General features: G+C 48.4%; 3 protein-coding genes across 6 annotated transcripts; 2 read left to right on the top strand and 1 right to left on the bottom strand.

Annotated features, from left to right (window-relative positions):
* The first annotated feature begins 2,450 nt into the window (after positions 1–2,450).
* lrrc3ca (leucine rich repeat containing 3Ca) lies at positions 2,451–7,088 on the top strand. Of its 2 annotated transcripts, none has more exons than XM_030098347.1 (2): positions 2,451–3,153; positions 5,777–7,088. In XM_030098347.1, the coding sequence occupies exon 2, from the start codon at positions 5,841–5,843 to the stop codon at positions 6,633–6,635; it is 795 nt and encodes a 264-aa protein (XP_029954207.1). In that variant the 5' UTR covers positions 2,451–3,153; positions 5,777–5,840; the 3' UTR covers positions 6,636–7,088. The 2 variants fall into 2 exon arrangements, with proteins under 2 accessions (XP_029954207.1, XP_029954208.1); XM_030098348.1 differs by having other exon boundaries at positions 2,451–3,159.
* A 7,967-nt stretch (positions 7,089–15,055) lies between these two features.
* LOC115393372 (uncharacterized) lies at positions 15,056–17,276 on the top strand. Its single transcript, XM_030098357.1, has 4 exons — positions 15,056–15,760; positions 16,412–16,519; positions 16,598–16,738; positions 16,833–17,276. Exons 1-4 carry the CDS (start codon positions 15,590–15,592, stop codon positions 17,013–17,015), a joined length of 603 nt encoding a protein of 200 aa, XP_029954217.1. The 5' UTR covers positions 15,056–15,589; the 3' UTR covers positions 17,016–17,276.
* A 275-nt stretch (positions 17,277–17,551) lies between these two features.
* Positions 17,552–24,957, bottom strand: med24 (mediator complex subunit 24). Of its 3 annotated transcripts, none has more exons than XM_030098298.1 (25): positions 24,865–24,957; positions 24,487–24,617; positions 24,330–24,412; positions 24,204–24,242; positions 24,044–24,117; positions 23,694–23,917; positions 23,451–23,562; positions 23,214–23,364; positions 22,863–22,976; positions 22,579–22,632; positions 22,399–22,481; positions 22,211–22,297; positions 21,877–21,988; positions 21,629–21,771; positions 21,513–21,550; positions 21,349–21,431; positions 21,067–21,245; positions 20,854–20,953; positions 20,302–20,477; positions 19,958–20,222; positions 19,697–19,878; positions 19,427–19,620; positions 18,806–18,886; positions 18,137–18,285; positions 17,552–17,863 (listed from the first exon to the last, which is right to left on the bottom strand). In XM_030098298.1, the coding sequence occupies exons 2-25, from the start codon at positions 24,614–24,616 to the stop codon at positions 17,747–17,749; spliced, it is 2,970 nt and encodes a 989-aa protein (XP_029954158.1). In that variant the 5' UTR covers position 24,617; positions 24,865–24,957; the 3' UTR covers positions 17,552–17,746. The 3 variants fall into 3 exon arrangements, with proteins under 3 accessions (XP_029954158.1, XP_029954160.1, XP_029954159.1); XM_030098300.1 differs by having other exon boundaries at positions 21,877–21,976; XM_030098299.1 differs by having other exon boundaries at positions 24,487–24,637; positions 24,865–24,926.
* Positions 24,958–25,692: the final 735 nt, after the last annotated feature.

Raw genomic sequence — 25,692 nt, 5'->3', positions numbered from 1 at the left:
ATGTGCATACAGATATGAAAACACTCAACTTCAGTTAGACGAGAAGAAGGTTGAAACCGGGGGGAAACCAACCTGACGATTTATGAGAAACTCTAATTGATACGCATGGTTTAATTTAATATATAAGGTCCATGGTGAACATGGATGATAATATTCCCAGCCCCCACGTTTCTCCCAGTGCTCTCGGTCAAAAACATGACCTTTAAGGTGAGCGCCCCTCCCTGGCTGTCATTGTGAATACGTCTGCAAGACACAATGTATGACCCAGAATTATTAATTACTCTGAAAGGGCAGTGGAAAAACCACCGACCACTTCTGGCGGCAGGAAGCGGCAGCAGCCTAACATTTCAGACGCCATGTTTTACGAGCTGCGACGCCAATTAGTCGATTGTTTTAAAGTGTGTTACACCTGCAGGTGTCCCACAAACACAATGCTGGCTTCCAGTCTGTGAAGCCTTTAAACTTCCGAGTTCCAGAATGAACTGGTCAGACGAGCACGGTTTTAAAAAAAAAAGAAAGAAAAGAAAAACACTTGAAATTAGCAAAGAAAAATGTCATTTTAGAAGGATTTCCTTTTAAACAAAATGACCTGGAGATATGGGTTTAATTGGGCATATTTGTTGATTAATAATAAACAAGATCTTCCAGATAATTTCTTAACTTTTTCATTTTATCATCAACCGTTCGCTCCGACCCAACGAGGAACCGTCAATCATTCTGTGGCCAAAACTGCTGAATTCTCTGGATAAATCACTCAAAATGCTTCGATCTTTGGTTCATGCTTGTTGTTCCTTCATCCTTGTGCAAATAAAGACCAAAAAAATGGTGAAAACTGACAAACTGTATCAGGAAACAAACCTCCATCGTGAGCCATTCACACCATTCAAACACGCCGCGGTAGCATGAAGCAAGATTCACGTCTCCCAGGTGTGCGGTTGGAGGTTATTTTGATAAAAACCCATCCGGCCGCAGCTCCATTGGTGGGGAATAGAGCGTCTACAGTGCTTTCTCTCTGCCTCTCCATTGTTTCCTTAATGTCAGTGATAGCAGACTTCAAAGACAAGACTCTTCGCTGGGAAGATGAGGTGAGCTGACCCGCCTCTTTACTGGCTGGAAAATCCTTTTAAGGCGCCGGTCTCTCAGGTTTTTTTGATTAAAAAGTTCAAGAAAAGATGTGGAAATAAATAAATAACTAAAGCAGGTTAATGCTGTATTCACAGAGGCGAGGCGAGACTTTGATCTTGCTTGGTGACGAGGAGTAAGCTGTGTGTCGGAGACAGAGGGAGCGCATGCTGCAGGCTTAATGCCCGCACATGTTTGAGTTCCTGCTCAAATGAAAGAAAAAAGATATCCAGAAACCCCATTAGCATAAGTTCTTTTGTTCTACCAGCACTGAGAAAGAAAATGCATTCTTCTTCCTGTGGGAAACTTTTGTTCAAACATGTTTTTGGCCTCATAGGGTGCAGATAGACCAGGATCCTCGACCAGCAGAGTCGATTCTTAGCAGCCTCTTTCAAAAATCTGCCCCAGAGGGAGAAGACACCTGTCTGATCCGACAAACTGGAGCATAAACAACAAGCACAGAAATAAAACTTTGATCCACTGGAGAGTGAAGTCCATCAAGACTAATGCCGGGTTCTAATGCGCACAGCGCCCGTCTATCTGCCAACCACGGTGCATCTGAAGTAATCTGATAAAGCCGGGGAAGACTGACTGCCAGTGCACTCTGCTCTGCCGATGAGGAAACTAATCCTATTTTCTGCTGTTTCCCTGTCATATGCTTTTCCACCTATCTGATCGTCTTCTAATTGACAAGAGGAGCCTCAAAACCTCCAGGCTGTGAGGAGAGCTGCAGCGTGATGAACATGGAGTGTCAGTTTTACCATCGAGCTGCAAACCCTGGGAGGAAACACACCCCAGAGAGGTTTTCAGCATCAATATTACAGGTGAACAACTTGAGCAAAACTGTAGAAAACAATTTTATTTGTTGCATGAATGCCCTAAAACCACTGGTTGAGTGACCTTCGGTCTTAAAATTTCTCATATACATCAGTGGTTATGCAACACTCATCTCTCTGAATGTTGAGAGAGATGGATATTTGAATGCACAGAGATGTCAACCAGTTTTAGAGAACAGCAATATTCCACTTGAAATGATCAAGAAAGAAAGAGAGAAGTTAATTCTAAACAATCTGTGCGCACCAGCATGGGAGTTTGGGTAGAGGATCCCACTTTATTGATTTTAATTCCATTAATACCTCATGGCGAGCTGCTTGGCAGGGTCTCCCGTGCAGTCTCGCGCTCACGCGCGTCTGTTTCCGCCGTGGATTTGACTGGGCTTCCTTATCGGCTGGCAGCAGGCAGGAAAAAGGGGCTGGAGCCTGCCGGAGATCCAGCGCCCCATGTTTGAAACAACAAGCTTCAGATCAAACATGATTAGTGTAGGCAAGGCAGCCCATATATGCGCTTCGCCTCGTGCATGAGCTCATTCCTCTCGGTGCGCGTGCGCGCGGCAGTGCCACTCCTGCACTTGATACCTGATGCATGAACATGAAACGTACTCCACTGGCGGCAATCAGGGGGAGCGAGTGAATGAATGCAATCAGTCATGCTGTTACATCTCTGCATGACTGTACCCAGCTCGCGGCTCCGTTTCCGGCAGCGGCCGCCGCACGCGCCGCTCCCGCAGGCTCCCGTGCGTAAACGCGTTGCGCACCGCGCCACGGTCATTCTCAGCGCCGCGCGGCTCCACCTGCTCTGCTCTGCTTTCTGACGGCCCAGAACGAGAACCGGAGCCCTCTAGCCCCGGCACCGCGCCCCTGCCGGCCCGCCCAGTGTTCCCGGGTCTCCTGGTTGCGTGGAAACTAAAAGGCTGCGCTCGCGGAGCGGCGCGGCGCGGCGCGGCGCGCGCCCTGAAGCGCAGCAGCATTTCCAGCGGCGCGGCGCGGCTGCCGGAGCGTCTCTCTCTCTCTCTCTCTCTCCTTCTTCTCTCTCTCTCTTTCTCTCTTCTCCGCACAAGTTGAACGAGGACCTGATGGAAGCGAAGCCGAGAGCCCGAGAGAGCTGCTCCTGATCCGCTGGACCCTTTGGTTTTCCGGCTCCGGCTCAGAAAAGAGAAGGCATCATGGAAAGAAGAGGGAAAGCGGCGAAGACGTGAGTGTGTGTGAGAGATATGATCTAAAAGCTGATGTGCTCTTTGCCATATTCTAAGCATTCATTTATTTTGTTCCTGAAGAGAAAAACAGCCTCACTTATTGATTTTTTTTTAAATTCATGATTGATGTGAGACATAAGCTGGCGCTGGATGTCTCGTGCTGAAAACAGGATGAAAGACAAACTTAACAAGGGTATCAGTTCCCACAAGGCTCATCTTGATCTCCTTTGAGTTAATAATCAACCCGATCTGTTTCTTCAGAATGAAATTAAAATTACTCCAAGACCTGATGTCTGAAACTTCACTTTGCTCTTTAAACTGAAGTTATAGATTAAAGTTTGTAGTGAAGATGTGGAGATTGTGCTGAATCTTGTGAGCACACCCCATCTCTTAAAGTCATTATTGCACTATAAAGAGATGTGGCTATTCAGCATTATTGTGCATTTACTCCAAGCTAAAGTACAAATCTCATTGTAAAGGCACAATGGAAAACTGCAAGCACAGTCTATTGCTCTGAGGATGGGAAAAAGAAGAGCACATCCAGTAATTTAGATTGGCGCTTTGTGAAGTGGATGGAGCTGAAAGCAGTGGAATATGATTACAGCTACATTAACTGTCACACTTTCAATTTAAAGATGCAAAAAATGCTCTTTGACTTTACTTTCCATATAGAACTGTAAAGCATGGGCTTATTTAATATTCATGCAGTGTTTACAGCCTCTAAGGGATGCTATAAAAAGGCTGGAGCCATACATGAGAGAAGAGCATCACAAAACTACCCTGACACCGTGAATTTATGCTGGGCTGTAATACTGTTGATTTTTGGCTTTGAGTCCAGATGAGCCTCTGTCACAAGTGGAGCCAGAGAGTTGTCAGTGCAGAGCCCTGACAGCCGTGGATTTATGAACCCAAACACCGACCAGTGGGCTGTTTTTTTATTCATGACTGCTGCATTTATTGTGTGAATAAAAGCTGGACAGTCATTTCCAGTGACGCAGCGCTTTCCTCATTCAGTAGTAAACTCACTTTTTGGCGTGAGCAGCAGCCGTGTTCCTGTAAAGGCGGCTTTGTTTGCTTTAACGGCGCGAGCCGTCAATAAAACCGTGACATTTTTCGCCTGTGACAAATTATCTGATTCTCCCCGGCGCCGCCCCACCCTTCCAATCATCAGGTTTCCATCCTGAGTGGACCGCGGCGTGTTTATCTCTCTTCCCTCTCCCACTTATTCCCTCACTGCCAGCTGTCTCCATCAGCTGACTTCCTCACATTTGCCCTTTTCCTTGATGCCTCATTAGTGTCAGGCGGCGTTCTCTGTGTTGTCACTGTAAAGCCAACCCTCTCCTTAAATCTTCTTGATATCATTCTTTGTCTTGCTCAGCCCCGCGCTCTCATCCGTCCAGTTTCCCTCCCCCTTTCGCCCGCTCGCTTTCTCCTCCTCCATCGCCAACCTCCTGCATCTGCTCCTCCATTATTTCCCAGTGAAATACCCGGCTGGCGTCCTGGGTGACGGGAAAAGTACAGAGCAAGACCCTTCATTTCCTCTGGTGTTAAGCTGCTTTCGCTGTGCCGTTTTCCCCTCGACGCCGAGTGCAAAGGGAAACCTTCTGAAAGCTGCTTTCCCCGGCCTTGGAGAAGACGTTTGGATAAATGTGTCACACGTGAGGAGAAGCTCGCCTGATCTGCGCTTTGCGTCGGACTTCACCTGTGTTAGCTGCGTCTCATTGACAAATCACCTGCTACACACACACACACACACACACACACTACCAGGGCCAGTGCATGCCGTCCTCCACCCCCCTAACGTCATGCGATACTTTGAGGTACTTAGAGATCGATTTCATTTTTTAATCTCAGTAAGTGGATCTTGTCCGGTCTCCAGCTGTTTTCAAGAAATTAAGCAGCCCGGTTGAGTTGCTCTGTACGAATCGGGCAGGTCGAAGTGTTCGGCTTGGTCCCTGCGCCGTTTGCAGCGTCAGTATTTGCCCCAGCGGACGCCCTGGGCGGCCGAGGCTGGCCAAAGTTTTTCCTGAAAGGGATTAGTAACAGGATAGGAGGGAGCTCTGATCAGCTGTTAATGACGTGTGTTAAGGCGTAAACCTGCGAGTTTCCAGAGGGCACAGAGATAAGCTTTTATCTCTGACTGAATGGTGAATCTCTGAAGACACCAAGCAAGAGAAAAAAAAAGCAGTGATCAGAGAACTGGAAACAAGTCTTCCTCTGTGAAAGTCCAGTTTCAGAACATTCTGTTCTTCACACACATCAGTATGTTAATGTCACCCTCTGGGACCGAAATAGCGCCGCACTGCGGGGATGTCAATTATAAAAGAGACACAGTGACATCTAAGTATTTTTCTTTGCTTGTTTATTGTGCTCGGATGAAGAGAATGTTTGATCCTCGGACTTTCCTGGAAATACAACAAAGCGTGGTTGTTTCTGGGTACCGACATGCTGAAACGAGCGTTCCTGCTGTCTCCGCGCCGCAATTATACAAGCCACTGTACCCCCCACAGACGGTGCTACTGGCTTGGAGAACACTTTTAATCATCGGACTTGTGCAGAAGTAAAGCGTTGCACATAATAATCGATGTAATCGTCTGACTTTCTCTTGTTTTTCTGCCGCAGGTTCAGCTGTTACCGGGGTGGTTGAGGCGGACTCGGGCCCCCGGTCCCTGAAGCATGCCCCACAATGCCCCTGCTTGCAGACTGGCTGCTGCGCCACTCGGTGGTCATGTGTCTGCTGCTGCACAGCTTGGTGCTGATGACCTTCTGCTTCCATCACGCCGCCACCAGCTGCTCCAAGAGCTGCTACTGCTCGGAGAGTGAGGGCGGCGGCAAGACGGTGCGCTGCAGCAACCTGCAGCTGACGGAGGTCCCGCAGGACCTCCCCAACGACACCCGCCGCGTCTACCTGGACTTCAACCTCATCGCCGCCGTCCCGCCCAACGCCTTCGCGGGTCTGCCGCACCTCGCGGAGCTGGACCTGTCGCACAACGAGCTGAGCCAGCTGGAGCCCGGGGCCTTCAGGGGCCTCGGCGCCTCGCTGCAGTTCATCGACTTGTCCTCCAACAAACTGGTGAACTTCAACGCCGAGGCCTTCGAGGGCCTGCGGGCCCGAGCCAATCTGACGAACAATCCGTGGCACTGCGACTGCAACATGCAGATGGCCATGCCGCACGTGGACCTGGAGCCCGCCTCCCTCGCGGGCATCGTGTGCCAGACCTCGGATCCCAAGGAGATAGGCGTTGAGGGACTCGCCTTCCTGCTGGCGCCGGACGTAGACCTGTGCGCGGTGATGAAGAGGACTACGGACGTGGCCATGCTGGTGGTCATGTTCGGCTGGTTCACCATGGTCATCTCCTACCTGGTCTACTACGTCAGGGCCAATCAGGAGGACGCGCGCCGGCACCTGGAGTACCTCAAATCTCTGCCCAGCAGGCAGGGCAAGTCCGAGGAGTCTTCCACCATCAGTACTGTGGTCTGACGCCGCCGGGTCTCGCGGCGAGCGGGACCGACGTACAGGCCCTGCAGACAAGGTCATCATCGGTCTGGGTTTTTTCCCCAGCCGTTGTCACGGAGCCAAGCCGGGCAATAAAACAAGCGCCGGCACAGGGAAAGCCGGCAGATGCAACCCGGCCAGGATGAATAATTCACCTCGCTGCCGCCCATTAGAAGGTCCTGTTGTACTGAGATGATGGTCCGCCAGTGAAAGCAGCGGCATGTTTTTTTGTCGAACATCCAAAAATGGGATACAAATGGAATTTCTCCAGTGGTGCATGCGCCTCGACACACCTCTCGAACGCCGACGGTGCAGGAGGCGGCGTCAAACAGCAATACGCACGGCGGGACGGCGCCGCCGCGAGAAGACTCCACGCGCAACTGTTTTACATCCAGACCCTGAAGGAACCCACTGTTATAATAAAAGTAAAAATATGTTTTGCATTTCAGGTGTTTTCTTCGGCTCCTCTGATGTTTGAGACGGATGCACGGCCTGCTGAATGAGTTCGGTCCAACTTTGGACGAACCAGAAGTTAATATTATACGCGTGTCTATCTGGTAACGAGCGAACCCGGTGGAAGGAAAGCCATTTAAAACGGATTATTATGAGAAACAGACTGCAGCCCTGGAAAACACATTAAGCTAATGGCGTGTCTGTCTTCATTCACGAGCCAGAAACGCTCCGCACGTCATCGTCAGATTGGCAGAAAACATTGATTTCTACAAGCAGATATTGCAAGATTAGTGTTGTGTGCTCAGGTGTCATGAAGCAGGGAAGATGTGTGTGTGTGTGTGTGTGTTTTCAGCAAACATTCATTACTTTCACCTCTTCACCCGCAGTAATTAAGGGACCAGAGCAGGATCCTGCAGGATCATACCTGGTTATCTCCACCGAGCCTCGGCTCCTCTGCCCGTTTTCATTGTGGTGACTTTAATAAGCACGCGGGGCGGCGAGCGGATCGTCCGGGGCGGACGCTCACATGGGCTTTCAAAATAACATTTATGAGGCCGCGTCCTGCCGCTCCATTTAAAGCGGTCAGCCGGGCTGTCAGTCTCATATTTCACCGGGGCGGGGAGGGAGGAGAGGAAGCCGGATCTCTATCTCCAAAATTATCAATACAGACCAAAGAGCTCAGAAAGGGAAATGCATTCGGGCCGAGGCACAGTTTAATCCACATCAGGACAATGCCTTCGGACGCGCCGGAGTGCAACGTGAGAATGGCCCGGCGCTGTGCTGAATAATGAAATCTGATGTTTAAGATGCGGGGAAGGGTTTGTCAACAAGGGCTTCCCTGTGTCTGACACACACATGCCTCCAGAGCCGAGCGGGCCCGCTAAATCATTTATGACGGCCATAAAAACACTGGAGCAGAATGTCGGGGACTGCGCCCGGCGTCGTCGTGTGACCCAGTTCCTGAGGAGAAACTCAGCGAGGGCGCCACAGGGGAGCATCTGCCCCCCTCTCAGATGCCTGGCGTTGCCCTTACTTGGGTAAAGCACTTTCCAAAATGCCCTTGGGCAGCGAGGGGGAGGGTCCGCGCTCTGCCAGCCCCATCCTGAAAGAACCTCTCTCCCACAGGTGGCACTCGGTGTTAGCGGAGGCCTGATTTCTTCTGAGTGCAAAACGCTGCCGGGCTCAAAACTTGCCACCGGGAGACGGAACGATTCAGCACAGCTGTATTTCTGCTTCTCACTGAGAATGGCTTTTCCTTAATGATGCACGGTGTGATAAAACAGACTTAATGCAGGTGGAGTGAAAATGACCAGCTTTTTGCTGCAGAACACACACACACGTACACACACACACACTCAGTATTTATGATCACAGTGGATTTGGAGAATACTGGTATATATCCTGCCAGGATCTACAGGGAAATATTGATTTAAAGCTTCTTTCTGAGTTTGGAAACAGAGTTCTATCTTCAAGCGTTTCAGGAGGAGAATAAGAACTGTAAGGTTAAAGAGCAGGTGGATCTAAAACTGTTAGTAAAGTAGAAAATGTGTTTTCCAGGTCAATTAAATGTGATTAAAAGCTATAAAATGTGCTGTTAGTGAAGCATTAGTGGTGCAGCTGTAACAGACTGAAGCATTGAAAAGGGAATGGCCGTCCCTTTAAGCTTCCTTCTCGCACAATGAGTTAGAGATTTACACCGTTTTGTTTTACGATTGTCAACATCAGCATCATGAGAGGCGACTGTGGCGCTCGGTGGAGTGGTCAACTGTCAATAGGAATGTTCGAATCGAATCGAATCTCCGAGTAAAATCTCACCCTGAGTAAAATTACACCCGATGGATGGACGGAGCACCTTGGAAAAGCAGCTGCCCCCGGTGGTGTGTGAATGTGATCAACACAGTGCTTTGTGGACTGTTCAAATCACCGTTTAAGTGAAATCTGTTCACAAATGAGCGTCTTCTATCATAAAACTTTGATATTGGCTGAGAATTGAAGCTTAAAGGGATACTTCAACATTTTGGCAAATTGGCCCATTTAGCGTAATTCCTTAGTCATTTCGAACAGCATACTTACTTTTTTTGTGAGGGCGAGCTGTTGTTTATTCAGAGGTGAGTCGGGGAAGGTTTTCGGGACGGACACAATGGAAGTGAATGGTATTTTTGTTCCCCCTTGTCAAACTCATCAAATACACAATCCAACAACCCCAAAACACTTTGGTGGACACGTTATAATCCGCACATTCACCACGCTGTGGAACACCAACAAATAATATTGTAGCGTTACGACACTGAAGCAAATACTGGGAACTACTTTTTCTTTTGAGATCACTACGCCCAGACGCCATGTTTAGTAAGTAGTTCCGTTTTAGCAATCTTTGCATAAACAACTAATCTCGTAATTTTGCATTAATATTTCACAGCGTTGTGAATGTGTGGATTATAACGTGTCCACCAAAGTGTTTTGGGGTTGTTGGATTGTGTATTTGATGAGTTTGACGAGGGGGAACAAAAATACCATCCACTTCCATTGTGTCCGTCCTGAAAACCTTCCCCGACTCACCTCTGAATAAACAACAGCTCGCCCTCACAAAAAAAGTAAGTATGCTGTTCGAAATGACGAAGGAATTGCGCTAAATGGGCCAATTTGCCACAATGTTGAAGTATCCCTTTAATGTGAGAAAGAGAGTGAATTGTGGCCTGCAGTCAGATCTAGTTTGGCTAATTTATCAAAAAAAAAAAAAAACAACATGGAGAAATGACATTTTGACAAAATTTCATAACAGGTGAAAGTAATGTCAGAGTAACATTCGATTGAGCCAGTCATAAAGGTCAGCAGTGGCCTGTGGAGGTTAGAGGAGTGGATTTTGGCTCAGAAGGTTTGATTCCCCTTGAGCATGACCCTTGACCCCACGGTTCCCCCCTCATCCCACACTTCGGGTGGGTTAATGTGGAAAGGAGAGTTTATCTTCTACTCATCTCTATGTTAAGTTAATATATTCAGCGACTCTGTTAACATTCAGGTGGAATCAATTTCATCTTTTATGGATGAAAAAAGTTCTCCGACTGATGAAGTATTTATTTGTTGGAGTGAATTTAGCGGCTGGCAAAGCCGGGACTCTGCTAACGTTTTTCTGTAATTTAATAACGAGCGACAGTTTCAGATCCTTCAGAGTTTGTGGAGTTGGTTTTACAGAACACGGTGATATTGATCTCAGCCGAGCCGGGCTGAAGGAAGGAAGGTACTGCCTCCCATGACGAGCAGGAGGCTCAACGGCACTGAAAAATAGATGGTAAGCCTCTCGCTCTGACATTTCCTGCCTCACACACACACACACACACACACACACACACACACACACACACGCAGCTCCCTGATAACAGGCTCTCACGGTGGCTTTGAAACCAGCCACTGTTAAGGTGCCTCACCACTGGAGGAGATAAACAGAGAACTACAAACAGACGTGTGTGTGTGTGTGTCAGTATTTCTACGTGAGTGTGTGTGCACATTTTTTTTTGTACTACAGGTGTGTGTGTGTGTGTGTGTGTGTGCACGGCCGCGGCGAGGCCGCCGGTAATGCAACACCTCTGTTCCCCGGCAGGCATGCATAGATGCTCCCCGAGGTTAATTTAAATTTCAGGCCGGCTCGGCTTGCCGCCGCCGCCGCCGCCGCCGCTGCCTCGGACACGTTACACTGGCGTGAGCATTACAACTGCTGGGTAATGGGACACAAAGTGGGGGATAAGGTGACGCATCCAATCCGGCGGAGCGCGGCCCTGCTCGGGGTCGGGTTGCAGGTGAAAATGTTTCCAGGGTCACACGTGGTCTCCCCGGCGAGGGGAGCCGAGCGAACGGCTGTCGGTTTAAGACTTCAGCCGAAAAAAGTTGAGATGCGTCGTCCAAGGAGACTTCATTTCAGGTGGGTGTCACAACTCTGACACGGAGGCCTTTTCTCCAGAGGCTGATGGCAGGACGCAGCCTCCAGGGCCACCTCGTGTCGCACAGCGCCTCCTGTGGTGGGAAACTCTCTCTCTTCGCTCGGGGTTCAGTTTAAATACACACATGCATTATTGAAAACACATTGATTTATGCATGTAGAACTGGAACCGACACTGATATTAGGATTAAATGCAAAACAAAACGGTGGGAACAAAATGCAGAGAACATGCAAACTCCACACAGAATCCAGTGTCCACGTTTCCCAAACCACTGCACTCACTCTCCACTAAACATTACATAACTCTAACCGGGTGATTACTCATCACTGTGTTTACATGTCCAGCAGCAAAGTGCACCACAGTGTTTGAATGTGTTTATGCAGAATTAATACTTTTAAACACTTCAAGGTTTCACTGTTTTAATGCTTAAATATTTAATTTTAATACACAGCGTGCTGCTGATCTCGCTGCTGTGCAGTTTTACTGAATCGGCCCTCGGGGAGAAATGAAGCAGCATGCGGCCTGCAAGGAGCCGGGCGGGCAGAGAGGGAAGCGCCGGGCTGGCCTCATGCTGGCGCCGCGCCGCCGCTGTTCTCCCGTCTTATTTAACCTGTTCAAGGTCTGCAGGAAATGAGTTTTTGAAGCGAGCTGATGGATCCATCCAGGCCGTGCTCTGACCTTCGCCCCTGAAAACTGTGTTTTCTTTTTGTTTCACTGCTAGTTACGAGATTTAAAACCAGATTTAAGGCCCCACTCCAACACAGACGAAAATGCAGATAAAGACATTTTTATATAGGGAAGCTTTGAGCTGACTGTCTCACCATAGTCTTTTTTGTCTTTTTATCTTGTTCTGTACTGCACTTTGTGATTTTTACCTGTGAAAATCACTTCATAAATAAACTATAAGAGCCTGAACATGCAGCTCTGGGGCCCCCTGGTGGCTTGGGGGGTTGTTTAGAAAGAGTATTTTCAGTCTATTTTATGGGAGAAGTCATAACTGTACATGTTTGTTTTGTTGTAAATGTGTGGAGTCTTTGATATTAATTCTGCTGAATGCATGTCTCCGGAGTGAATCTATACCCAGACGTTCTGATCTGTGATTCAGCGTCGAGCTCGCTGAGTCAGGCTTTTCGTGGAAGAACAGAACAAGTCACAACATCAGCTTCCACTGTAATCTGAGTTGACTTTCTGAGCATCGTGCTCCCTCTGAGGAGGACAATGCTTTCACGGGGAGAGCACTCAGTGAAAAACGCATTGCCAGTTTCTCATAAGTCTTGGATTCCCACGTCATTATGAACTTCCATGGAAGGAGAAGTCAATAAAACCTGGGTTTTATAGAGATCTGGCTCCTCATCTCTACTGGATCGGAGGCATTGTTTCGAACCGCAGTACACGTAATCTGAAAACTTCCACGATTCTGCCTAAAAAGGGAAAAGCTATCTTAACAGGAATGTTTGTGAGTAATGTTACAGTGAAGCACCGGAGATGTGAAAGGTGACGGTAACACTCCTCCATCATTCCTGAGCAACCTGATTTCAAAACCCCATTAACGCCACAAGACACTCAGGAAGCAGATCACATCTGAAAGCGATTATGTCCCACATTTCTTCAAGCTCCCTGTAATTGCAGAAACAGAGGTGACATTGTGAAGCTCTTCAGGCTTAAGATCGAAGGGTTGAAAAGGAAAGGACAAGGCGTTTTCTGTACGAGCGCATTGTTCAGGGCCTCACAGGCGAACGCAGCTTCCAGCAGGGTCACTGATGAGGCCGCCGAGTGGCGGCGAGCGACGCTCCTCTTTCATCAGCGCGACTGATTGGAGCTCAGGCCCGTGTGGGTTTCAGGGATCAGATTGGACAGCTTCATTTCGCAGCCTATCAAGCACGACCTCGAGTGACACAGCGACACGGGCCGATCAACTTCCTCATGTTTGAGCAAGAAGCAAAGGAGACACGGGACTGACCTCTGAGGTGGGTTCAAAGGTCACTGAGTGCGTATCATTTTAAAGCAAAACTTTAATGTAAATGTGTCGTAAAAGCAGCACAACAGAGAAACGTGCAGAGATGGAAAACGTTGCTTCTGGACGGACTGTGGATCAGCTGCTAAAGGGGGTCATCTTGTGTTGAAGTGTCCTTGAGCAAGCCGAGCGTCGTGCGCGGCAGCCGCTGCCGTTGTTGTGTGAGTCAGTGCGTGAATGGATGAATATCACTGACCTTATGAGGCTTCAGTGCAGATGTGCTGCAGTCCAATTCACGACTTTTATACCACAATACCAAAAACAGACGCTGGATTCAGTTTAGCTGTGTAATGTTTAAAGTGAATTTCTCACAAAAACAATAAAAAATCAAATGATCTGATGGTAAACTGTCTAATTGAAATAGGAAGTCGGACATTTGTCAGTTAGCTACAGGTTGAAATATCTGAATAATTGTGACTGTAATGACTTGTATAGTTGTAAAAGTATAGATCACATGGTATATATTGATACAAATAAAAGAAAATACTTAAAAGTCCAAGTACCTAAAAATACTTTATTCAACCAAGTATTTATGTTTAATTTTTCTTTCATTTATAATTGATTTAGGCAGTTGGTATTGAAAAAATAAGCGTCAAACAGGCAGGGACACGGGGTTTTATATATATTCTCATTTAAACAATAATTTGGTTTTTATTGTGTATCTCATGAATTCATTAGCAGGAATTGAATTGAATAAAACAAACACAAAGATAAAAGACATAACAAAGTTTCAGTAAAACAAAAATTTGAAGTAAAAAGTGGATATTCATGCCATTCTTTTCACTATTTTTTTTTTTTTTTAGATGTCTAACTATTATCTCTGGTTTTTATTAAATCCAAGCATTTCGTTATACCCGGCTGAATCCAATTCAATGAATGTGAACTGATTTTCTGATGAAACTGCTTGCAAGGAGGAAAATAATTATTACAAAATCTTTTTTTTTTTTTTTTTTTTAAAAAAAGGGCTCTTCCTCCTCTGTTTTGACCTGAACCCAGCAGAGGGCAGTCCTCAGCCGGGATGTCTTTCCTCTTTTTCACTTCCCAATACTTGACATGTCCAGACAAGGACTTCTGAACTCACTCACCCTATATCACCTTAAAGCACACACTTCAGTGGATTCCTCGCTATCTGATCACACATTCCTCAATGCTGCAATGTTAGCCTCACTTTGGGGAATCAAGTATCTCACACAGTTATTTTCTATCTTATTTTTCAGCACATCTTCGTATTCTTTTGCACTCTTGTTTCCAATAATCACAAATAGTTTCTATATGTTTACATTTACGATAAAGCAGAAGCCACAGTATTTCTCCACAAAAGGGGGTCGTAATGAGAAAAAGCACTGAGGATGACTACAGGAAGGAGAAAGTTCCTCTTAAAAAAGTCCTACATTTCAGAGGGTTTGTCATTACTTTTGATTTCATGTTTCTGATAAGAAAAAAAAAAAGCCTGTTGGATCATTTTTTCTTCCTAGATTTCAAGATTCTGTGGACTCACACGGCTTCCTGTCGATGTCTCATCAATCATGAAAATGAAAGAAATATCATCAAAATGTGACTTTTTCACTGGAAGTGGTTAAAAATGAAACCTCACTTCTCATTTATTTCTTTCATTTTAACTGTGTTTGACACAATTCCTAGAAGATTTTAAATATTAAAGCTCTGTGATTACAAGCCACCTCCTACAATTTAAATATGCTCACATGGACTTATTCCAAATTTGATACAGTGATTTGGGGAGAAATCGCAAAGTATGTCAGATTTCTAAAGACTGTGTCATGACTTCGCAAGAAGCGGCGTTGGGAAGTCCCTCTGTGGTCCTGCTACATATATATATGACAATAAGTTTTCAATCGATCACGAATAGTGTGCGGCGGAGGTCAATACTTCAAGAGCTTCCCCCAGCAGAGGCCATGCGCGTCCTGATTGGTGAGTAGTGAGGTAATGCTTGAGAAATGCTGCTGGCGGCACACACACTCACTCAGTGTGCGTGTGTGAGTGAGTGAGTGAGTGTGTGTGGCAGTGTGTGTGTGTGTGTGTGTGTGTGTGTGGTGGATGGTGAATCTTCAACACAATACTGCAAGTGAAATGAAGGATCAGCTTTCTGGATGAGCTGGAAACTAAATGATATTAGAGATTTTTTTTTTTTGTCATTTTTGTTAAAGAGCGAGATGAGAGAGCACGTGCTCCTCCATCAGCTCAAACTTCCCCGTCCTTAGCTGATGGAGTTACTTTGGGCTCGAGGCTTCATGTTACAGAGACTATTCCTACCCGGGGCGGCTGTTGGTCCGTCCTGAGGGGAGAAACGAGCCAAGAAACCCGGACAGAGGAGCCGCAGAGCCGGAGGCAGAGACAGAGAGCCGCGCTTTGTTCTCCTCCTCCTCCTCTTCCTCCTCCTCCTCCTCCTCGTGCTGCAGCCGCGCGCACACACGGCCACATTGTGTTCGGAAGGCAGCGGACTGTGTGGACGCGCCTCCGCTGACTCTGCCCGTTCTGTCCCGGTCTCTCCAGTCTTCTTCCTGCCCTGCTGCTGCGACATGGCCTCGGTGGCCCGCGGCGCGCCCCTGTCCGCGCGCGCGGACCGCGGGAACTTCAGCGCACTTGTTGAGGAGCGCCGCTTCCAGGAGCTCGTGCAGAGGAGCCGCAGCCTGGCGCACAAGATCCTGCAGGCGATCCCCGACACGCACAAGTCCTGCGTCTACACCGAGGTGAGCCGCAGCCGCCGGTCATTCCCGCGCTCGTGCATTTAATGCATCTTATTAGACGATCTGGTGTTTTATTCATGGACAACCGAAGTCCTCCAGACCCTGGCTGTGCCAAAAGATTCACCCAAATTCAAATCCAGAAGAGAAACTGGAGAAAGTTGCTGACATAGTTCTGAAAAACATCCAAGTGAGAAACAAGTTGCATCACCAGAAGAGGAAGAACAGGCTGTGAAAACATGTCAGAGTTAATCAACCGCAGCATGCTGCTGCAAGGGGCTGAAGAAGATGTTTATTTATTGGGAATTTCAGATAATCAAACGTCTGAGCAATGAGTGATCTTCACCTTCTCCAAAACATAATCAGTAATGCAGGGACAGATGTTTGGAGGGCTGAGCAGAGGCCTGCAGACACACATTTTATTTACATTTATGTTTCGAAACACTCAAAGACACTTAACACGGCGACGTTACAAACCCGGATCACATCCATTAAATCAGTGTTTACACGAGCGCTGCTGGTCCCACTGTTTATCTCCGCTCAGCTCTGTGCAAACATACCCTCACCGGAGCACATGACGGGGATTGGTGTTTGTTTCTGACATACCGAACTGCAGTCTGACCGTGACTTCCTCCCACAATCCCCTCTTCTCTGCAGACCCTGAAGCTCAACTCCTCTGAGAATGCCAAGCTGGGAAGAATGGCGGCCACCATCCGCCTCCCCGACGCTCCCGTCCTCAAAGTCGCGTCGGAAAACGTCACGGTGGTGAGCGTCTGTCTCAGAGGAGAGCTCTCTGAGGAGGACGAGGCGGATGTAACGCCCGGCCTGTTTTCTCCCCGTCAGGAGCAGAGTCTGAAGCAGATGCACGAGGGTCTGCAGCTGCAGGAGGCGTCCCTCGGCTCCGTCGCCCCTCGCCTGGAGCACAAGGAGAAAGTCATGGAGCTGCAGGCCGACGTCCGAGACCTGGCCGTTCAGATCAGCATGGTACCAGCGGCGTCCCTCCTCCTCGTCCTCATCCTCCTCAGCTCCGCCGCCTGCGTCTCCCTCTCTGAGGACGTGTGTCTTTGTCTCTCTGCAGATGCTGGACCTGCTCCAGGCGGACTCGAGCTCGCCGCCCAGCGTCGCCCTGCACCTCCCGGGGGAGTACGAGGTCCAGGTGGCCGCTCACCTGACCCTGGCGCGGCTGCAGGACTTCGGCCGGGACGTCGTCCGCTGCCTCCGGATTCTGGACCGGAGCGGCGAGGACGGCGCCGACAGCTGACACCGGGACGCCGCCTCGGTTTTGGGCTTCTGTCTAAAATGCCACTCATTTTGCCATTTTCTAATATGGTATTTATTTATTGATCTCTTAAGAGTATTTATTTTTTATCTATTACTATTTATATATCTATTTATAGACTTGTTATATTTATTTAGGGAATTTATTTTTGATAACAGTGCATTAACTCAGCTTAGTGTGTTGGTATTTTTGTATGAATTGTAATTTAAAACCTGCTGTAAATGTTTATTTGATAATCTTTTAATAAAAAAAAAAAAAAAGGGAATCACTGAAGAAAGAAAGTGCGTCTTCTTGTGAAAAGTGGAGCGGGGACTGGGACGTTACGTCATTAGAGGAAGTGTTTCTGGAGGGAATGACCACCTGCCCGCTGTGCGTGGAGTCATGAGTTTGGATCATGTGATCATGTGATCTGTGATTCAGGGACTGTCAGATGTCGTTTTGCAGTTATTTCCAAAACTAACGTAACCATTAAGTAATCCGGAGGATCGATACGATCAAATGACTCACTCTGACATAAATCCTGCAAAAGAGGAACTCCTGTTTATTGAGATTTTTTTTCTTCTTTCCATCAAAACATATTTACATTTTTCCAAGTATGAAAAACAATAAAAAAAACAACAGTAAAACACGACTAACTCCAGAGTCTCGGTTCGCCCACAGCGGCGGCGGCGGCGTCCGTTCTCCTGACATGGTGGTAACTTTAAACCGGCGGCTCAGAGAGCAGAAATGGCCTTGGCAGCGACTCTCCTCCCCAGAGACAGACTCAGGTCGGTGATCGCCAGCACCACTTTGGGCTTGGCCAGGGCGGGCAGCTTCACCAGCTCCGACACCTGAAGACAGGCACCAAGAGGATTTACTCCGATTTCAGACAGAAATACCGAGAGTAGAACCAGGGGTGGCACCGAAAGGTCATGTTGTCACCAAACAGATGGATTTCCTGCTCGCTCAGCTGTTTGTGTGTATTTTAAACAAAATCACTCCTAAAAGCTTTTCTCAATCCTGACCTTTGGACCACTTTTCAGATTTCACCCGCTCTTTCTGGAGTGCGTCTAAAACAAACACGGGCATCGAACTCCCTCCCTTGTAAACGCCTCGTAACTCACCATGGTGAAGGGCATGAACTGCAGGATGCTCCCCCGGCTGCCCTGCTCCAGGCACTCCACGCACTCCTCCATGAAGCTCTGCACGAACTGCGTGTGCGGCCCCGCCATCTTGGAGCCCAGGATGGAGGAGATGAGGAGGAAGAGGTTGGCTGAGGGGAGGAAGGCACCGAACATTCAGCTGATGGAAATCATCTTTATAAAACGAGGCAGAGAACAGTTCAGAACATCGGGCCTCTGCTGTGGATTTCCTCTAATCACTCAGCTAAAAACAGAAACACCAATTTGACCACAAGCGTCTAATAATAAAGTTAGACAGTTAAAAAAAAAAAAAAAAAAACACCCAAACACTCCTGTCTGCGTGGCCCTTCTTGAGGAAGTAAAACCGCTCTTTGACGGCGCGTGACGGGCCACTTTGTGTCTGGAAACATTCCGAACTGAAACTCTGCGTTTCTCACACTCATCGCCTCGTCGCCCACTTCAAGCCCCGCATTCAGCCGTACGGTCAGATCGCCTTTAAAGGCATCAACCACCCAGCGTGGTGTGGGATGTTTGCATCGGAGTCAGAGTTTCCCAGGTTTCCTAATGAGAGCATCAGTCTAGAAGAATGCCTGGTTTCACACCGTGCCGCGACTTGGCTTTTCACGTGTCAGAGCCGAACCTGCCACCCACCCAGGACGCGGTTGAGGGGGTCCCTCATGTTGACGGTGTGCAGCTGCGAGGCGGACAGGGAGCTGCTCATCGACCGGTCTCCTGTCGAGTCAGAAAAACACAAAAATTGTTCAATTTTTCACACGGTAAAAGCATCGGATAAGAGAAGACAGAAGAAAGATGAGTGTAAAAGCGGAAGCTGACTTGTCGTTTTTTTGGGTTAAAGAGTTGCAAATGTTTCCTTCCACTGAAATCTTACATCATCTGTTCCTAAACGACGGCTTCATTTTTCTCTTTTCAGGACAGAGTTCGTCTGAAGTTAGAGCTAAATCCTCAATGTAAAAACTGTCGCGTAGATGAACAGATAAGAGCAGCACACCAGAACAATCAAGCTGGAACTTGTCAACAGCCAAAAGCCTCCTCAGAGGAACAGGCAGGCCCGTAAAGCCAAACCTCCCGGAAAATTGTCTTTGTGATTTAAAGGTCATACAAGAAGTAACACGCTGCTAACAGGCTCTCAAAAAGTCTATTTGCTTTAAAAAGAAGAAAAACCATCTGGTGCCGCGTCTAATCCCCGGCTCAGACTGACAGGCCTGAAAGGTCACCGGCGCTGTAATTTACAGGCGACGATAAAAAACTGACCGGGGCTGGAGAGCGCCGCCGGCTCGTCCTCGTTGGAGCTGAGCAGCCGCATGAGTTTGGACGGCTGGGTGTCGTCCAGCGGGAACAGGCTGTTGTAGTCCTCGATGTCCTCCCGCTGCCGCTTGCGCTGGCGGGCCGAGAACGTCCCCTTGTGGTGAGACGAGTACGAGCTGAGCGCGCACCACACGGACAGCCTGGAGAGTCGAGGAGATTGACATCAGGTGGAGAACGAAGAGAATCTGGGGTCTGGGGAGGGGGTTGAGCTCTTACTTGGCCAGCGCCTTCCCCGGCGGGTCCGCCAGGCTGTGCCAGTGCGCCGAGTCGGTGAGCAGGTTGGGCAGGATGGTGCCCAGCAGGGTGAGGGTGATCTGCTGGGTGTCCAGGCAGAAGATGCTGTAGAGCAGCTCCACCACCCGGCTGGCCCACTCCTGCCGCGTCTCCTTCAGGAGCTCCTGGGAGGCAAACCAACACCGAAAAACCGTTAAAAAGAGGAAAAACTTCCGCTGGCGCAGCTGGAGCCGACCTCCGTACCTTCACCAGGTTGTTGGTGAACCAGAAGACGCCGCCCATGTTGAGCAGACTCTCGAACAGGTGCAGGGCGCGGCTGTCCACCCAGCCCTTCCTCAGGACGGCCTGGAACTGCCGGCTGAGCGCCCGGTGGATGGGCTCCTTGGCCGGCAGCAGGTTGCGGTAGGGGATGGGCTCCTGGCCCTCCACCGGCGGCCGCAGCGTGGCGCCCGTCTGCTGGAAGACGTCGGCACACATGTGCTCCATGATGGAGCTCATGATGATGACGCTGTCGGCGCGGATCGTCGTTTTAGAGACGTTCATCTGGAGTGTGTGTGTGCGTACGTGTGTGTTTCGCCTGTTTGTACCGTTCGTTGTAAAACTGCAGGGTGTTCTCGCCGTACAGCGGCGTGACGAGCTGCCGGATCATGGTCTGGGGCTTCTCCCGCTCGTCCCTCCCCAGCATGCGGACGTGGGCCACCAGCCAGGCCACGGCGCAGATGGCCATGCTGCACACTTTCCCCTTGATGTTGTCAGTGATCTTCTGCTCTCGGGACAAAACAAGGACGAAAAAGAAACATGCCCGGAGGCGGAAAAAGCGGAAGGAAGGATGTGGTCAGAAGAATGCAAGACACGATAAAAGAACATTGCGCATATTTCCCATATCGCGTGATAAAAAAAGAAAAACTTGAATGGAATAGTGAAGAAAAGAGAAGTTCGCCGCAATCCTCGCATTTTCAGGATGCGATGTCGCAACTTAACACACACGTCATTTTCACCAGAAAACGTCACGCTCAGTGGAGCGGTGAGTCAGACGACGGCGTTAGAGGAAAAAATGTTCTGACGGCCGGGAGGGAGGGACGTCGGCGGAAACGGAGGGGAACAGTCACATGAGACGGAAAGGGTGAAGTCACACCGACCTGCACGGCCTCCACGGACAGCACGCCGTTTTCCCAGGCGTTCAGCACCTCCAAGATGGCCGCCGGGGTGTTGAGGCAGATCTCGTGCCATTTCACCTGACTGACACATATTGACATGACAGATTTTTTTCTTTCACAGCTGTTCTTCAAGCACTTCCTGTTGGCCGCCTGGAGCGGATTAGCCCTCTAATGACAGATTAGCCTGCCACTCACACCAGCTTCATCTCGGAGGAGTTGTTGAGCAGGGTCACCAGGCTCTCCACTTTGCCCGGCTCGGGCCTGAAGCAGGGGTGGTCCGGGTTCAGGGTCTTGCCCTCCTCCGGCATGCACGTCTGCAGCCAGGTCTCGAAGAAGGGCGTCTCCCCCGACGGGCTGGGGTCGGACAGGATCACCTAGGGAGGAGGGATTGCATCAGGTCGGAAAACTTTAAAAGGAGTGAATCAGTCCACTCATCGCCGTGAGGAGGGAGAGTGTGAAGAGTTCAAATGCACCAACCTCGGATCCGTAAGTCTGCACCACGTGGCAGAGCATGAGGAAGGAGATGTCGAAGAGCAGGGCCCGGACGGACGCCGGCTTAGCTGAGGAGAAACATGAATCATTAATAACTTTCTCTGAAATTCGTTCCCACTGGAGCGCGGCGCTCGTGTTTTCAAACTCACATCCTTCCCCACTGATGTGTTTGGGAAACTCGTTCAGCCTGAAAACAAAAGGACGCAGTAAATAAAAAAGAAAAGGGAGAAAAGGAGAGAATATCTGTCTGTGTTGGTTTGCTCACTTGATGAACTTGCGGGCGAAAGATTTGAGCTTCCCAGTAGCAGCTGCAGCTGCCAGCAGCAGGTCCAGACTCTTCCCAGACAGCATGTGTCCCAGAACCCCGAGGAGGCCTTCTGGGGACTTGGAGTGGTCTGCATCCACCGTCTGATGGACGGAAACAGAACTCCAGGGTCACTGAACCACACCTGTAGCACCCTGGGTCCATCGGGTCAGGGGTCAGGGGTCAGGGGTCAGGGGTCAGGGCCGTACCTTCAGGATGTTGGTGACGGTGGGCTCGGCTCTCAGGATCAGACCCGGGTTCGGCTGGATGTTTGCATTTTCTGCAGTCTTTAGCTTTGGGGCGAACTCCCTGTCCTCAGTCCTGAATCAAATGTGCAAAGAGGGTGGGGGGGTGGGGGGGGTGGGGGGGTGGGGGGGGGCAGGCGGAGGGCAGAGGAGGGAGGGGAAGGCCAGAGGGTGGAGGAGACGGAGCGGAGCATGGTACTGTATGAGTATGGTGTTTAAATAACATCCTCACTGTAACCAGAGCAACGCTGTGCGACTCATTCTTCCTGCTGTCGACTCAAAGCACGGAAACTCGTACCGTTTGGAAGTGAGGTTGGCTGTGTTTGCTTCTGACAGCAGACCGAGTTTATTGCACTCCTGGAGGAGCATTCCCAGGCAATCACAACTGCACACAAACAAAAAGAGAGGAAGAACGATGAGCATCGCGGAGCTGGTTTACTGATCTCACTTCTGAAGATGGATGCAGACTGATTTCCAGGCACGTACTTGCATCTCTGGTCTGCTTTGTCCAGCAGTGGCGTGAGCTTCAGTAAGTACTGAAAGGCAACGTTCACGTCCTCCATGAAGTCCTGGAGAAGGAGTTCAAATACAAGAGGAAGCACAGCTGTATTGTGCCATATGTTACATCTTCAGACACTGAAAACATTTGTGATTCTGCTTATTCACCTGTCCTTTGTCACCTTGAGGATACTTCTTCAATCGGAGGAGCACTTGAGGAATCTTGGACAAAAATATTAGAATACAAACTTTATTGATCAGTGCTGAGAGATTTAAACACACCTACTTTAGGTGTGTTTCCATTTCATAAACTTGTCATTACTTGATTAATTCCAAATCAAGTAACTAATTACATGTCAGAGCAGCAAAAATGAATTAAAAAAATACTGTTCAACAGATCAAGTGGCAGATGAAGGGATATAAGACATGTTAAAAGGAAATGCGAGTATCACCTTAAGGAAAGTGAAGGCGGTCCATTTCAGCTCTTCTGTGCCCTCTGGTGACTCAATGAGGCCAGTGAAGCAAGCCTTCCAAATCTCCAGCACAAACAGAGGAGCAGGAATTTGCTGAGGGCAGAAAAAAACACAATCGACACGAATAAAATGCAAAGCAGCATCCAGATTTCTGACTTGATAAAATGTGCTTCATCCAAAGCAGGCTTTGGAAGGGCTCGAAAACACACAAATGCACAGGGAGAACATACAAACTTCACTTCCAGGTCTCACTGACCATCTCTGCCAAACTCATCCAGTTTAAAAAAAGTTGTCTAATGTTACATTTTTTCACGACAACAAAATGTTCACCTGCATTCTCTTGATCATCATGAGCTGCTCCACCAGCGGCTGAGTCTCCCCAGTCAGATTCATGGTCCCTTCCAGCATAATGAAGGCATGAACTGATGGGAAGGAGGCGTGAAGCGGAGGGTCAGACTGCACAGTCAGCATCAGAGGGATACTGAGGAAAGAGCAGAGGGGAATGTTAAAGCCTGCCGGAGTCAGGAGAAAGTTTATTAGCTCTCTGTGAGGACCAGGAAACTTCACCTTTTCACAAGTGACACACTCTCCTCTAATTTAGTCCGTAGCGTCTGGTTGGATACGCTGCTGAGGCCATCTGTCAGTTTGAGCATCGCCTGTTCCACATTGTTCCAGGAGCCTGAGGATGAAGACCAACTACTGTATTACTTGTGAACGCTTATATTAATGAGAAGGCTTTAACAACGCAGCCAAATGCACCAGCTTTGATTCAGAGTGAAAAACTTTTCATCGAAAGCACCGTCCAAATACCTTGGTCCTCCAGTCGGGAAATGTGAACCAGCGCTCTGTTCTTGGTGCTGCTCATCAGACTGTGCAGCCTCTCCTGACAGGCTCGGAGGCTGGCCTCCGTGCTGGCCGACGGCCCCAGTTCCCTCAGCTTCTCACAGTACCACGCACAACCCAGCAGCAGCCACACCACCACCCCGAGCAGCGCCCGGCACAGGCCGATGCATTCCTCCGCTTTCCCATGGCAGCTGAAACAGACAAGAAGCAGAGAGTAAGGCATGTTAGAGCGCCAACCGCTGTGGCATATGATGCAACATACATGTATGTAGTTCATTTGATTTTTATTATGTTGCCACATGATCAAGTAAACACACCTGAGACGATGGCAGAACATGTCCATTATTTCCAACAATGACTTCACGCACAGCTCCCGGGAAAAGTCATCAAACTATAACAAGAAAGACATGTTTGTGAAAATCTTGCTATTACCATTGAAGAATGAGTAGTTGCATTTGTTATTAAGCATTAAGTTACCTTGCTGATAGCTGTAAGCACACTGGAGTAAGACACCATCTAGGATTAGAGAGGAGACTCTTTAGATATTACAAAATAATAAAAGCTGTCTCTGAAACATTGCTGCTAACTTTCCTCTTGACTCACCTGTGAACTTATGGCATATTTCAGGTAGGACAAGATGAGCGGGTTAGGAGAAGGACCGATCATCGCCTGCTCCATAAGGGCCTCTAAATTACAAGAAGGGAATTTAGAGTCACAACATGATCGACATGCATGAAAATGCAAGATAATCGCGACAAACCCGCGAGGTTGAGGTAATCCCATGTGGCTCCCTTTGGGAAGTTCTTCTTGATGTTGATAGCCCACTGATAGTCGCTCCATCGCTCCTTCCACGCCTGCAGGATGGCTTGCTTCAGATTCACCACCTTCATCCTGCCGACACCGACCACAAACTTCAGATAAAACACCTTCAGGCTACGCACATTTCATGAAACCCAAGATGCGGAGACTCAAAGTAAATCTAATGAATCAACGCTATTTGTTAGCTTTCTTAGCTAGCTTTAGCTTCTGCCATTCATTAGCGTCTGGATTCATTTTGGCATTTATCTTTTATCGTTCACTCACCGCAGCAAGTATAACCTACTTCAGCTACACTGCATTACTACTAGTATATTCTTACCTGAACTTCCGGCCTTATTTAATTGTAAAATAGATTTGTTTACAGTTCCTCTAGCTTCGCAGCGCACAGAGCGTCATATTGAGATGAAGGACGTGCGCTGTGATTGGCTGACGTGCTGACGTCTCAGTATTCTGCCCGCTGATTGGTCGAATTCGGACCCGTTCGCAGGAGCGTCCTCGCTGTGACGCACGGTGTCGCTCTTCCCCAGATTAATAATCTCAGCTGGAGCCTGCGAGTCGAGCACTTGGGAAATTCAGGTAAATAAGTACTTAACCTGAGCTGAACCTGAAGTTGTAAAACAACAAGCTAAATAAGTGAGCAGAGGACAGAAATTCGCTAATTAACAAAGTGCTACTTTGGTGAGACTGGCAGGCATCCTGCCTGCGCGTTTATTTTTACTTTAATCTGACTAATATGTGAAAATCGTAATTTAATTTCCACTGAAAGAGACAAAACAAACATAGTCCTCATTTATGTAACTAATCACATTTTCTAATCACTTATCTATGTTCTTCTGTTATGTGAATTGATAAGCTCTTGTCTCACAATAAGATTGTGAGTTCAGATACCAGCTGGACCTTTCTGTGTGGAGTTTGCACATTTCCCCCATGTGTATATAGCTTTACTCCCACAGTTATAAAAAATTGCAGCCTCCAAAAATCCAAAATTGCCCCTCAGTGTGAATGCGTTTGTCCTGTAATGGTCAGGTGACCTTTCCATGTGAAATCCCACCTTTGTCCACAGTTGAATGGTCAGTAAATAAACTATATGCATGTTTTTGGACTGAGGAAATAACCAGGATCCAGCCAGTAGATGAGCCCACACACA

The sequence above is a fragment of the Salarias fasciatus genome, chromosome 8 (assembly GCF_902148845.1).
Source record: "Salarias fasciatus chromosome 8, fSalaFa1.1, whole genome shotgun sequence".
Lineage (NCBI taxonomy): Eukaryota > Metazoa > Chordata > Actinopteri > Blenniiformes > Blenniidae > Salarias > Salarias fasciatus.
This window is presented reverse-complemented; position numbering and strand designations above follow the sequence as displayed.

Bases quoted from the DNA above. Each gene is read 5' to 3' on its own strand.
- lrrc3ca (XM_030098347.1), top strand. From the start codon at position 5,841: ATGCCCCTGCTTGCAGACTGGCTGCTGCGCCACTCGGTGGTCATGTGT.
- LOC115393372 (XM_030098357.1), top strand. From the start codon at position 15,590: ATGGCCTCGGTGGCCCGCGGCGCGCCCCTGTCCGCGCGCGCGGACCGC. The intron at 15,761-16,411 runs GTGAGCCGCAGC...TCTTCTCTGCAG, and splicing joins AGTCCTGCGTCTACACCGAG to ACCCTGAAGCTCAACTCCTC. The intron at 16,520-16,597 runs GTGAGCGTCTGT...TCTCCCCGTCAG, and splicing joins CGTCGGAAAACGTCACGGTG to GAGCAGAGTCTGAAGCAGAT.
- med24 (XM_030098298.1), bottom strand. From the start codon at position 24,616: ATGAAGGTGGTGAATCTGAAGCAAGCCATCCTGCAGGCGTGGAAGGAG. The intron at 20,223-20,301 runs GTACAAACAGGC...CCGCGCCGACAG, and splicing joins CTGCAGTTTTACAACGAACG to CGTCATCATCATGAGCTCCA. The intron at 19,879-19,957 runs GTACGGAGGTCG...TTTGCCTCCCAG, and splicing joins TCACCAACAACCTGGTGAAG to GAGCTCCTGAAGGAGACGCG.